General features: G+C 39.2%; 1 protein-coding gene across 1 annotated transcript in view; it reads left to right on the top strand.

Moving 5' to 3' along the window:
- The first annotated feature begins 311 nt into the window (after window positions 1-311).
- UBXN4 (UBX domain protein 4) overlaps window positions 312-14,835 on the top strand; it is a 56,088-nt gene continuing 41,564 nt past the window's right edge. Inside the window, exons 1-5 of the mRNA XM_047722505.1 lie at window positions 312-674; window positions 10,043-10,145; window positions 12,654-12,682; window positions 13,206-13,324; window positions 13,948-14,122. Coding sequence (XP_047578461.1) covers window positions 593-674; window positions 10,043-10,145; window positions 12,654-12,682; window positions 13,206-13,324; window positions 13,948-14,122 — 508 coding nt within the window. The 5' untranslated portion in view covers window positions 312-592. The remainder of the gene's footprint in view (window positions 675-10,042; window positions 10,146-12,653; window positions 12,683-13,205; window positions 13,325-13,947; window positions 14,123-14,835) is intronic.

Genomic DNA, 14,835 nt, shown 5'->3' with positions numbered 1-14,835 from the left:
CCACAATTAGGATTTCAAACCGGGGCGGGGACGACTTCCTCCATACTTAACGTCTCAATGAGACGGCGGAGAACACCTCCTAGACAGTGGGCACCGTGTCCTCTCCTCCCCTTTACAGATTGGAAAAAGGCTCTCTCACTGCTGCCCCCTTCAGCTGTGCCCCGGAAACCACAGTTACGTTTTCCCCATAGGAGGAAACGAAGCCTAAGAAGACTACAATTCCCGTCATGCCTTATGAAGGCGTCGCCGTCGCACTGTAGCGGTTAGTCATCTTTCCCACCGGCTCTTTCCACTTCCGGAGCTGCGGAGTCAGGCCTAGCGGCCGCGCGCCCACACCAACTTGCCAACGAGACAAGGCACTGGGGCGCGGTGCCCACGGCGACGTGCGGCGTCACGGGGCGCAGAGCGCGCCTGGTCCGCGCGCTTGCGCGCGTCCCAGGGGACTGCTGACTGGATTGCGTGCTTGCGCGGAGGCGGGGGCCAGATCAGCTGTGGCTGCGCGGGCCGCGGGGCCAGACGAAGGAGAGGGCGGGGTCAGCTTCGGTACCGCGGCTACAACACCCCGAGCGAGCGCCTGGGCCAGAGGAGAGCGATGTTGTGGTTCCAGGGCGCCATTCCGGCCGCCATCGCGTCGGCCAAGAGGAGCGGCGCGGTCTTCGTGGTATTCGTGGCAGGTGAAGGGGGCGGGGGCCCGAGTTGTGGCCGGACACTCCTTCGGCCTACCTCCAGTTCTAGCCTTTCCTCCGAACTCCGACAGGCCCAGGCTGCTGTCCCTGGTTTCCCAGCGCTTCCCCCTTCCGTTTGGGGCATGCCGGCCTGGCTAGGCCCCCAGCTACCGCTTCTTCCAGCACCCCGGCAGGAGGCACGGTCCCCGCCTCGCCCCCACAGCTCTCAGAGCCCCGCCTACAGCTCTGGCAGGGCACGGGGCCGCGTACCCCCGCTGCGCCCCCTAAGGAGTTGGCGCATTTAGACCCCAACAGCCCTCTCTCGGGCACCCCGGTAGATGTCTCTGCCCCCGAGGACCCACTTCGGGATGCTTAACGTTTGTGTAGCACAAGTGTTAAGGTGGGGATAGAGACAGGCCATTAGGCAGGCAATTGGGTTCGTAATTAGTTGTGGACTGTCAGGAAGAAAGCTGTGTCATCGGTTAGCAACAAAGAGAAACCACCTGATGTTCACGGCTACTGGCGATCGTACGTTCCTGAAACGCAAACTTTTGAGCTTTATATAGGTTGGATTTTTTTTTTTTTTATTCTAACGGGGAGAGTCTAATGTGGAGTATTTGCTTTGTTGCAACTTGATTTTTGTACCGTTTGTTTAGAAGAAGAGCCTTTCAGTCTTTGGTTCGTTTTGCTGTCTACCTAGTCTAATATCTATAGTTTTCGAGAACGTGAGCTAACTCATTTATCCTGTGTTACTCTGGTTTATTTTGCTCCGTCTTTTATTACTACCCTATTTTATTACAGAAATCTTCTAGAGTTACAGTAGACCTATGCCTCTATGGTTTTGCTATTCTCATCACATGAGCCAAATTAGTGTTTGTGATTTCTATTAATTTGAGGTGTATTATTTCAGCAATTTATGCTTAATAACGGTGTACTCATTAACTTAATGACCCTTGGGAGACTAGATAACAGCTCTGTAACTTTATGCACCGTCGTGAACAGAGGCTAAAATACGAGCTTCACTTAAAATTAAGTTTGAAATTTATAATTGTTTTAAGTTATGCCAAATTTTTAGTTCACTGTTAATTAGAAGAGCAGTTTGATCTTCTTATGCGTCTTTAGAGTTATATTTTAGATGCATAACTGCTATAATCCTATAAGAAGAAAAAGTGGGATAAAAAGGGAAAGGAAAATTAAATTACCTATACTTATTAAAAGCATAGTAGTAGTTTTATGACACTTTAAGTTGTTTTTCACATAAAATCTCATTGATTCTTTATAAGTAGAACAGATATTATTATACCCATTTTTTAGTTGAGGAAATTTATGTCCACAGTGGTTAAGTGACGTGCACCAGGATCACAAAATATTTCCATCTTGTCCTGACAAATTTTTTTTTAGCAGCTTCAAAACTGTGTTTTTTGTTTTGCTTTTTGTTTCTTGAGAAAAACTGAGCAACTGTAGACCTTATGGATTAATGAAATTGATGTAGAAGTCAGGAAATCTAGGATTATGGTAGTCAATTTTTAATTTTTAATTTGTTTTAATTTATTTTTAATTTTTAAAAAAAGATTTATTTATTTATTTATTTCATGGAGACACACACACACACACATAGTGAGAGAGGGAGCACAAGCAGGGAGAGTGGGAGAGGGAGAAGCAGGCTTCCTGCCCAGCAGGGAGTCCAGTGTGGGACTTGATCCCAGGACCCTGGGATCATGACCAGAGCCAAAGGCAGATGCTTTTCGACTGAGCCACCCAGGGTGCCCTGGTAGTCATTAAAAAAAAAAAAAGTTTATTTATTTATTTTATGGGGGAGGGTAAGAATGAGAGGGAGAGAATCCTCAGGCAGATTCCTAGCTGAGTGGGGAGCCCAATACCAGCTTTGATCCCAGGACCCTGAGATCATGACCTGAGCTTTCAGGAGTCAGACACTTAACCCACTGAACCCCCAGGCTCCCTGATGGTAGTCATTTTTAAAACAAAAAACACAACTGATGGTGTCTAAATGTTCCTAGAAGATACTTTCGGGCTAAATAGTTAATTTGAAATAAGAAATGCTAGATTTAATTAACAAACATTAGGAAACAGTAGTGCTAGTTATTACTGTAGCAAAATAAAGTTAGAGGTCTTTGGGATTCTGTGTGTGTGTATGTGTGTGTATTCCATTAACAACTTACTGATGAGTACATATTACATGTTTGTAGGAACTCCGTTAGCATCTGTCAAAGGAGTTTGTCTCTTGACCTGTTTAAAATACTGTTGGCTTTTCTAGAGTTTTCCCACATTAATCCCGAACACTAGGTAGGATTAGTTTCACTCTAGGAGTATGTAGTGAGTAGGGTCTTGAAACTGCAACCCTTACATATTGCCTGGACCTTTGTTATAGCCAGAACTCATGATTTTCTTAGATGGGATACCCTGACAAAAGTAAAGCAACTCAGTAGAAAATTAAAAAGAAACAGTGAATCTTGAAACACTGAGAAAAATAAAATAAAATTAAGATGTTTAAAAAAAAAAAAGGAAAATTAAGGGCGCCTGGGTGGCGCAGTTAGTTAAGCGACTGCCTTTGGCTCAGGTCGTGATCCTGGAGTCCCGGGATCGGTCCCGCATTGGGCTCCCAGCACCATGGTGAGTCTGTTTCTCCCTCTAACCTCCCATCTCATGCTCGCTTGCTCTCTTTCTCTCAAATAAATAAATAAAAATTAAAAAAGAAAATTAAAAAGATATCTTAAAGGCTGGAAGAATAGTCTTGAGGGCATACTTTGTTTCATATAACCCCTCAATTGGGAAGCACTTTAGGCAGGTTGTTTATATTTAGTGAAATTTTCATGGATGAATTAAAGAAAATTATAGAATTAAAACTGGAGAGATTACTACTAGTTCAGACAAGAACTTAGCAAGTATTTTTAAAGTGTTATATCTTGTTAAATTGAAAGAAATAAAACTGAAGATTTTGATTCTGTTCTTGGGAAGGTAGAATATTCTGACAAGGATCCTGAAGCAAAGTGTCAGTTCACAGACTAGTGTTGCTAGTGGGCTAAACTTTTCATGACAGACAATATTTACTGCCTTCTTTGGTTCAAAAAGACCATAAAAGCTTTTAGATTTTGACTAGTTGACATTTTCTGGGTTGGAATTCCTGGCAGTACTAAGCTCTGCAACTCTTTGCTTCTGAGTTTGTATTGTTCTTTTGTTTGTTTGTTTTTAAGATTTTATTTTATTTTTTTTTAAATCTCTACACCCAGTGTGAGGCTCGAACTCACAACCCTGAGATCAAGAGTCACATGCTCTACCTACTGAGCTAGCTAGATGCCCCTGTATTGTTCTTTTTAAGTGTCTTTACTTTGGATGCTGCTGATACTACCAGGGATACATCATTTTCTACTAAAATTTTAGGCCGGCCTAACTCCATAGCATAGTTCATATACTGGTTAATAAGAAAGTAAAGATACTAAAGTTGGTTAATAATTTTACTCTGTAGAATTAAGGTGGGTCTCAGTGAGTTAAGGAATTCCATTCAGCCTTACATCTCTGTTGGTCAAGCAGCTGTTGCTGCTGCCACTAAGCTGAGTTATGGACACTGCTAGTGGGATTGTGATATTTGGGACCGTCCCCACGTGGTACAACATAGTGAAAAGTACCAACTTTGGAAGCAGGAGATCCATACTTCTAGCTACCCCCTTGTCATCCCCCGCTTGATGCCTCACAAGATCCTCAAGTATAAAAGTATATTTACTGCCTGAACTTGTTTTTCTCCCCACCAGTATTGTATATTTAGTAAATGGCATGACTTTTACTTCCAGATTGATAAACCGTACTGTGGGAGTCATCTTTGAATCTCAACTCTTTAGTCATCTCTTATCTCATGTTCCGTGTTGTTTATGACATTCCCAGTCACACAGCCTTTTCCTACGCATAAAATCCTGCTTAGTGAACGGTTCAGGCTCTTGCCCCAGCTCAGCTTTTTCATCCTTTAGGTCTTACCTTAAATGTCACCCCAGAGAAGGCTTCCCTGTCTGATCTCAAAGGGTCTCATTATTTTCTTAGATCTGTTCTTTTTTTCACAGTATTTATTAGTATAATTATTTATAATTGTTTACTAAACAAGTACATTTTTTTTTTAAGATTTAATTTATTTATTTGACAGAGAGAGATCACAAGAAGACAGAGAGGCAGGCAGAGAGAGAGAGAGGGAAGCAGGCTCCCTGCTGAGCAGAGAGCCCGATGCGGGACTCGATCCCAGGACCCTGAGATCATGACCTGAGCCGAAGGCAGCGGCTTAACCCACTGAGCCACCCAGGCGCCCTAAACAAGTACATTTTTTGTAGCATTAGATTGTTAAACTCCAGTGAGAGCAGACAGTGTCTCATTTGTTTCACATTTAGCTTATAGCCCATTGCCTCGGACAAAGTAAATGTGGAATAAAATCGTGAATGTATGAAAAAAGAATGAATAAAAAAGATCCTTCTTGCCTCACATTCTTCTCTAAGAATGTTTGTAGTAAGAATGTTCCCATATAGCTATTTTCTAGGTTGATAATTTTGTCATTCACTTGGAATTTTACGTGCCACCCCACAGTGTTTGAAGATGTGCTCAGAATGATGTCGCTGCAAATGATAATTTTCCCAGTTTGCTTTCGCAACATCTGGGAATCTGCTAATGGGCATTCTTTTTGGTCCTGGTCTGTGGGTGTGTTCTACTCCCTGTTTACTTCTCCATGGCCAGATTTGTCAAGCTCCTCTTCCTGGATCATCTCACATAGAATATACTCAAATATGCAGCATTAGTCAATTATTGTAGGTACGCCAGGATACTTACTATACAAGAAATTTAGCTGTTTGTTCCACAGAATATTTATTGAGAGCTTGCTATATGTCAGGTACTTAACATATGCCAGGTTGTGTTGTAGGCATTTGAGTTATATTAAAAAATTATATTAAAAAAGAAAACAATTGTGTTAAAAAAGAAATAATAAAAAATTATATTAAAAAAGAAAACAATCCTTGCTCTCATGGAGCCTGCATTCTAGTTGTGGGGGACAGTAAAAATAATAAGTAAACTCATGGTCTATTGGAAGGTCAAAAGTATTATAGGGGAAAAAAGACCAGGAAATTAGGGAACTTTGGGAATGTCTGAAGGCTGTCATTTTATTTTTTAATTGTGTTTATATATGGGACTTGTGGGCCTTGAGCTCATGACCCTGAGATCAAGAGTTGCATGCTCTACTAACTAAGCCAGCTAGCTACCCCTAAAGCCTGTCATTTTAAAGTAGTGTATAGTCTACTGGGTATTTACCCCAAAGATACAGATGCAGTGAAAAGAAGGGCCATATGTACCCCGATGCTTATAGCAGCAATGTCCACAATAGCCAAACTGGAACGAGCCGAGATGCCCTTCAACAGACAAATGGATAAAGATGATGAGTCTTTATATAAATGGAATATTACTCAGCTATCAGAAAGGATGAATACGCAACTTTTGTATCAACATGGAGGGGACTGGAGGAGATTATGTTCAGTGAAATAAGTCAAGCAGAAAAAGTCAATTATCATATGGTTTCACTTACTTGTAGAACATAAGGGATAACATGGAGGACATTAGGAGAAGGAAAGGAAAAGTGAAAAGGGGGAAATCAGAGTAGGAGATGAACCACGAGAGACTGTGGACTCCGAGAAACAAACTGAGGGTTTTCGAGAGGAGAAGGGTGGGGGATGGGTAATCCTGGTGGTGGGTAATTAAGGAGGACACATATTGCATGGAGTACTGGGTGTTATATGTAAGCAATGAATCTTGGAACAGTACATCAAAAACTAATGATGTGGGGCACCTGGGTGGCTCAGTGGGTTAAAGCCGCTGCCTCCCGTTCAGGTCATGATCCCAAGGTCCTGGGATCAAGCCCCACATCAGGCTCTTTGCTCAGCGGGGAGCCTGCTTCCCTCTCTCTCTGCCTGCCTCTCTGCCTACTTGTGATCTCTGTCAAAAAAAAAAAAACAACAACAAAAAAACCACAAAACCCTAATGATGTGTTGTATAGTGACTAACATAACACAATAAAAAAAAAAAAGTAGCATATAGTAGGGAAGGCTTTATTGAGAAGGTAATATTTGACCAAGAACTTTAGGGAGTTGAGTGTTGACCATGTAAATATCTATGGGGAGAATATTCAAGGCAGAGGAAGCAACTAGTACAAAGACCTTAAAGTAAGAGTCTTTTTATATTAGCAGAATAGGAAAAAGATAAAGAGATATGAGGTCAGGTAACTGGAGGCGTGAGACCATTTGTAGGGACTTTGACTTATAATGTAAGGGAAATTGGGAGCCATTGTAGGATTTTGAGCAGAGTATTGATGTGGTAAGACTCTTAACAAAAGTTGCCATGCTAATAATCAACTGAACAGCTTTGCCACATCTACTGCAGTCAGCAGTCAGACTTGGCATTCCAGAAAATGTCGACATCACTGGGAAGGGATGCACAGTTATTGTGAAAGGCCCCAGAGGAATCCTGCAAAGAGACTTTAGTCATGTCAGTGTAGGACTCCATCTCCTCGGAAGGAGAAAGAGGAGACTCTAAGTTGATAAATGGTGGGGAAATAGGAAAGAACTGGCTACTATTCACATAACCTGTAGTCATGTACAGTATATAATCTGAGGGACAGGGTGCTCCTGGCTCGCTCAGTTAGTAGAACATGGGATTCTTGACCTGGGGTGGTGTGTTTGAGCCCAAAATGAGTTGTAGAGATTACTTTAAAAAACAAAACGAGGGGCGCCTGGATGGTTCAGGGGATTAAAGCCTCTGCTTTCGGCTCAGGTCATGATCCCAGGGTTCTGGGATTGAGCCCCGAATTGGGCTCTCTGCTCAGCCGGAGGCCTGCTTCCATTTCTCTCTCTCTGCCTGCCTCTCTGCCTACTTGTGATCTCTGTCTGTCAAATAAGTAAATAAAATCTTAAAAACAAAAACAAAAAAACAAAATGAAACAACATGATCAAGGGGGCTATGCTAGGCTTCCCTTACAAGATGAGGTCTTTGTATGATCACTTCCCCATCGATACTGTTAGGCGGGAGAATGGTTCTCTTGTTAAAATCTAGAATTTCTTGGATGAAAAAACACGTCTGTGGGTTTGAATGAGGCCACGTATTGTTTGTTCAGTATCTCAAGTCCAGAAAGATGAGTTAATTCCTGAAGGAAATGACATTGGACTTGTATCAAACTCAGCTGCTTTGATTTAGCAAGCCACGACAGTTAAAAACAAAGATATCAGAAAATTTTTGGACAGTATCTGTTTCTGAAAAAGGAAGTGTTCAGGAGACTGATGAAGAAGATCTAAGTTGTCCAGCTACATCAACAGCAAGATGCTGGATGATTTTTCAGACTTATTTGTGGTATTTTTTTTTTAAGATTTTATTTATTTATTTGACAGAGAGAGAGAGAGATCACAAGTAGGCAGAGAGGCAAGCAGAGAGAGAGGGGCAAGCAGGCTCCCTGCTGAGCAGAGAGCCCGAGTGGGGCTCGATCCCAGGACCAAGACCATGACCTGAGCAGAAGGCAGAGGCTTTAACCCACTGAGCCACCCAGGTGCCCCCATTTGTGGTATTTTAAAGATGCAATAAAAACTATATTGATTGGCATTGATGGGGGTGCTAGATTGAGCAGGGAAACCAGTTAGGAGGCTATTGTAATCATCTAGGTGAGATGTGGTAGCTTAAATCAGGGTGGTAGCAGTGAAAGTGGTAAGAAATAGTTACATTCTGCATATATTTTGGAGAGAGAGCTGAAGTCAGGGATAACTAGTTTCTGGCCTAAAAACTGAAGGGATGGAATTACCTCAAACAGGTTAACTGAGATGAGGAAGGCTGAGGGTGGACTGGGAAAATGGCTACACATGAGAAGAAAACAACTTACGGAAGAACAGATACAGAATTTTTTTTGTATTTGTAATTCATTTTTGGTAAACAAAAAATGTGACCTGAGAACTTTTTTAATCTGTAAATTGGCAGAGGTTGTTCACCTTTGAGAAAGCACTTAACTCTGCTAAACGTCAGAAGTATTTTTCATTGACTTACTTGGGTAAGTTTCCTTCTGACCATCAGTAAGTGGTTACATCAAAGTCTAGGCATTACAAGTCTAAAAAGGAAGTAATATCTTGATTGATAGAACTTTTAAAACATTTTGTCATTGAAGTATGACATACAGTATATTAAGTGAAGTATATTAAGTGAGCAGCTCAGTGAATTTTTTATTTGTTTATTTGACAGACAGAAATCACAAGTAGGCAGAGAGGCAGGCAGAGAGAGAGAGGGGGAAGCAGGCTCCCTGCTGAGCAGAGAGTCCAATGGGGGCTCGATCCCAGGACCCTGAGATCGTGACCTGAGCCGAAGGCAGAGGTTTAACCCACTGAGACACCCTGGTGCCCCTCAGTGAATTTTTATGTATTAACACACTCATGTAACTCTCCTCCAGATAAGATATAAATATTTCCAGCACCCCCAGAAGGCTCCTTCATGCTCTTTCCCAATCAGTAGCATCTCTACCCAGGTAACTGATATGCTGAGTTCTATCACCATAGATAACTTTTGGATCAGCATAACTTTTTTTTTTTTTTTTTTTTTTTGAGATTTACTTTAGAGAGTGAGAGAGCATGCCCGCATGTATGCGAGCAGGGGGAGGAGCAGAGAGAAAGGAAGAGAGAGAGGAGCAGACTCCTGCTGAGTGCAGAGCCCATCTCAGGTCTGTGTCTCAGGATGCTGAGATCATGACCTGAGCCAAAGTCAGGAGTGGACACTTAACCTACTGAGCCACCCAGGTGCCCCTGGATAAGTATATCTTCTAAAATTAGCATACCTGTGATAAAAAGCAAGTCCAAAACTGCAATCACAACTGCACCTGCTTCTGTCTACTTTGGAGGAATCCTGGGGAGTGATGCTCTGGTGTGGGGACATTGAGCTTGACAGAAAAGTACTACATAAAGGAAGATTGTTGCATATTTATTTTCTAAAATCACGTGTACAAAACCCAGAATAGCTGCTGTACATTTCCACGATGACTTGTAATTACTGTGGTACTATTTGCTTCATAATTTGGATGTCTTTTTTTAGAAAATATTTTGTAAAATCTAGATAGCTTCATTCTTTTTCATTACATCTTCATATTTTTTTTTTTAGCAGCCTAAGCTGCTTTTTGTTACTTTTTATAATGTTAACAATGCATATAATCATGCTTTTCACTTTATGGGAAAATTTTAGTTTTCACACTTGGTAGAAAATACCAATTTATTTGGAGTATTTATGGAATTATATATTTTATTTGAAATTCCATATTCCAAGGGGAAAGAATCAGCAGATACTGGCCTTATAAGTATCCTTGAAATGTTTTACAGGTGACGATGAGCAGTCTACACAGATGGCTGCAAGTTGGGAAGACGAGAAAGTGACAGAAGCATCTTCGGACAGTTTCGTTGCTATTAAAATCGATACCAAAAGGTTTGCTTATAAAAGTGTTAATTTTTTAAGTATTTTAATAATTGTCTCGTGATTTATGGTGATACTTTTAGACTTTAAGAATGTTGATTTTTCTGTAAGGCATATTGGGGACTTAAATTCTGATTGCCGTTTTCCAAATACATCATGGTATCTTGCTGAAAAACTAAGTTCTGCTGGTCCACCAAACAACAATGTGACGTGTACTAGGAATGCAAAAGAACTGTGATCCTCAGCTTCTAAGAACTTAGAAGTAACTGTAAATTATATATCCATTATCTCTGAAAGGTTGACCACTCTTTTGGATCCTATTTTTAGGAATGAAGCTGTTTACTTCAGTAGGAGTAAGGACTTTTTTAGGTCCCTCACAATACTTGTTATCCGCAAGTCTCTTATTTGTCAATCCATTTCTCTATCCCCACCCCTGCTTAAAAATGTTTTTTTTTTAATTGTAGAAAATTTCAAACATATACAAAAGTAAGTGAATAGTATAATGAACTCCCATGTACTTGTCAACTACTTTGGTAATTATCAATTTTTAGTCAGTCTTGTTTCATCGATACCATGACCCATTTCCACCCATTCCATATAATTTTGAGGCAAATAGTCTTCGTGTCACTTCATTGATAAATATTTTAGTATGTCTCTGGAAGATATATTTTTAACATTAATTAATCTAAATTTGGTATGTGAAAAACTAAATTTCTTAACATAGCTATAATACTAAAAAAATTAATAACAGTTTCTTAATAGCAAATATCCAGCTACTGTTCACATTTTCCGTTGTCTTATCTATGTCACAGTTGTATTCTTAATTTATTATAGTTTGTTTGACACAGGATCCATTAAGGTCTACACATTGTGATGTGTTGATCTCTCAAGTGTCTTTTAGTCTGTAGACTTCCCCCCTCTCTTTTTTTCTTTGCAGTAATATTTTGGGGAAACTAGGAGATTCATTCTTTGTTTCCTGCAGTATGAATTTTGTTGACTGCATCCCTGTTAGTGTTATCTAGTTTGTTCCTCTATCCTCTATTTCCTGTAAATTGACAGTTGGATTCAGGTTAGATTTTTTTTTTTTCCCCATGATGACTACTTCATAAATGGTGGTATATCTTCCATTCTTCCATTAAAAGACATATAATGACTTGTTATCTTGCTTTATGATGTTAGCAGCAGGCATCAGTGATCAGTGCCTAGAAACAATAATTCATTAGCAACTATAAAATGGTTTTCCTGTCCTTTTGATACTAATAATATCAGAGTGAATGAATGATGGTTAAAAATTACTGTCAAGATTAAAATAATTTTCAATTTACCTGTAAGTTAGTAGGGTTTATTTTATTTTATTTATTTAAGTAATTTCTTTTTTTTTTTTTTTTTAAAGATTTTATTTATTTATTTGACAGAGAGATCACAAGTAGGCAGAGAGGCAGGCAGAGAGAGAGGAGGAAGCAGGCTCCCTGCCGAGCAGAGAGCCCGAAGCGGGGCTCGATCCCAGGACTCTGAGATCATGACCTGAGCCGAAGGCAGCGGCTTAACCCACTGAGCCACCCAGGCGCCCCTATTTAAGTAATTTCTACATCCATGGTGGGACTCAAAACTCATGACCCTGAGATTAGGAGTCACATGCTCTTCTGACTGAGCCAGCCAGGTGCCTCAGTTTGTAAATTTTTCATTAAAAATTTTTCAATATAAAAATGTCATAAAACAGGGGCGCCTGGGTGGCTCAGTCCTATTTTTGGGAAAATAGGACTCTTGGTACTTTTTTCTTTATACTTTTCCCATTCAGTTTTCAGATGATTTTATGGTAATTGTGGTTTATATTCAGAAAATGAAACAAATTTCTAATTCTTGGAAATACTAATTTGATTCTTGGTATTACTACTCTACATTGATTAGTATGTCTTAACTTCTATCAGAATGTAAAGTCTCACCTATCCCTGTCCCTAACCACCCAGTTCCCCTTCTCTGGAGTGACCAAATCAAGAAAATTTATTTCCCTCCCCTCTCTTACATTCTTGATTATTATCCTCCTCTTTTTTACAGAAGTGGTAGCATTTTGATAAACCTTTTTTTCTGTCTTTTTTTTATGACTGCTTAGTTAGTTTTTACTGGTGGATATTTAGGTTGTTTTGAATTATTAATACAAAGTACTGTATTATCATTTGCACAGGTAAATCATAAGCATTAATATTCTGTTGTTACAAGTTAAGATATTGTATTCAGGTACACTTGATGCTTAGGAAGCAACATGGCAGAGACCTACTTGATTTTAGTCATCAGACCCGGCCACCAGTTTGTGGGTTGCAAGAATGAGTATAATCTGAAAATTACAAAACCAGAAAAGGTCTGTAAAATAAGAACTGTACTTTTCTCCTTCCAGCTGATGAATATGAAAGAAAATAGTACTTCAAAAAATCATTTTAATGATATCAGTAAATTTTTATGAAACAACTGAGTATTTGGGAAACGCATATATTTAGTGATTTTCTATTTGATTTTGTTTTACAGTGAAGCCTGCCTACAATTTTCACAAATCTGTATCCTTTCAATAAAGAATTGGTTTGACAGATATTTTGCTTGAGGATTTGCCTTTCTTTTGGTTAATCCATGACATTTTGAAATTAATCATTTTTATTTAGGAACTCTTGCATTCTTGTTTGTGGGAAATTTATACTACTAAGTGTCCTTTGAGATAATACATTGTAGCAAAGGGGATCATAGAGTTTTTTAATTATCAATATCTGGAAAGCAATATGGGACAGTTTGGTTGGAATGTTAGAAGAAGCTGTCAAGCTGCAAGATAGATGTTAAGATGAAGTTAAAAAAGAGGGGAATATAGTGGATGATCCCCATTCGGTTATACAATACAAATAAATCATAAATCAGTTTATCTATCACATGTATGACAAGCATAATGATAAGGTAGTTGAAATTATTTGGTAAACATCTTAGCTGGTAACATTGTGAAATTCACAAAGACTTGTTTTGCTTTGTTGTCAGTATTTCATAAAATTATCCCTTTGTTTTTCATGAATTGTTAGACTTAATTAAATTGTACAGATCCCGTAGTGTGTGTTCCATCCAGTTTCTTTATTGGAGACAGTGGAATTCCCTTGGAAGTAATAGCAGGAAGTGTTTCTGCAGATGAACTTGTTACCAGAATTCACAAAGTCCGGCAGGTGAGAAAGAACAGAATTTCTTTTTTACAAACATGGGAAAATGGTATGTTAGAAACTTGACATTGGAGTATTTTTGGAGCTGTCTGTATAACCAAGTGCCATGCCATTAAACTTTAAAGGTAGTAAATATTTTCCTGGATTGATTTCGAATATAGCATTGTGAAGTTATAAGGACCTGAACCTAATGAGTGACTTCTTACTCTCCCTTCTTCTTTCCTCCCTCAGTCAACTACTAATAAGCATGACTGTTACTTTGTTGCAAGAGAGAGGTTTCACATTAAGGTCCCAAACTGTATTGCTTGACACATTTTAAGGAATTTAGTGAATTTCTCATTAGTATCCCCTTTGGGCAAATGGCTAAGATAGCTTGAAACTTTTTTCCTTAAACTAATTTGAAGGAAAATCAGTGTGCTTTGAAAATCTTCTTATGCTCTTGTCACATTGTAGTTGAATTCTACAGTGTGATTATGCCATGCTTAGGATTATACAGTTTATATTCATCTATTTAGAAGGTTTAGTACTTTTCCCGGTTATGGAGACAATTGACTTTTATTTTGGTATCATCTACCAGGTAGGTTTAGATTCTTACCTATTTATTAAATTCCAGTGTGTTTTCGCCCTAGATGCACTCATTAAAAGGTGAAACATCAGTGGCAAATGGCAGCCAGTCAGAAAGTTCAGTCTCTACTCCACCCACCTCGTGTGAACCTAACAACACTTCTGAAAACTCTCAGTCCAGAAATGCGGAGCTTTGTGAGACACCACCCACTTCTGATAGAAAGTCAGATTCTGCAACAGGTAATTTTTAGTGTAGCCTTTTGGGTATAGGTAGACGTACTCCATCATTTTGTTTTAAAGGTCAGGGATTAATATCCTTAAAAAGAAAAATACTGTGTTTCTCCTCTGTCACATTCATTTAACTTAAGATTTAAGGGTTGTCTTAAATACATGTGTTGGTCTGATAGTCGTAGAAGAGAATAAAGTCAGTGAATATGCCTTTCAAATCCAAATAGGCAACAGTCCAGAATAGTTGATTTGTAATTTCTTTTACTGTGCTATATTCAGGGACTGTTATTATGACACTTAACAATTTTATAAATATCTTTCCAGCCAGAGGATTTTGAAAGGTTGAATTGAACGAATGTATTTGGAATAGTTTTTATGACCTGTAAGATGCTATACACATTTAAAAAATAGTATTTGCGTTTTTGAGATTAGAATTAAAGGTAACTGTAAAATTATGGAAATAAGAGATGTGATTGCAGAGGGGTTGATAGAAAAAGGCAAAAGAGAAAATTTATACCATATGTTAGGGATTTGTGTTCAGAGTTGCTTGGTGTAAAATATCTTTGTATTGGGCAACACAGAGTTAGATAAAGAGTTAGAAGTTAGTAGATTAGTATCCTAAAAGATAATTTTACTCTAGCTGAAGTTATATGTAACAGGTTTTGAATATTTGAAGAATAGCTGCCAGGTCCCCTCTCAGTAGTCTCATTTTGAGGTTTTACATC

The sequence above is a fragment of the Lutra lutra genome, chromosome 3 (genome assembly GCF_902655055.1).
Source record: "Lutra lutra chromosome 3, mLutLut1.2, whole genome shotgun sequence".
Taxonomy (NCBI): Eukaryota; Metazoa; Chordata; class Mammalia; order Carnivora; family Mustelidae; genus Lutra; species Lutra lutra.
This window is presented reverse-complemented; position numbering and strand designations above follow the sequence as displayed.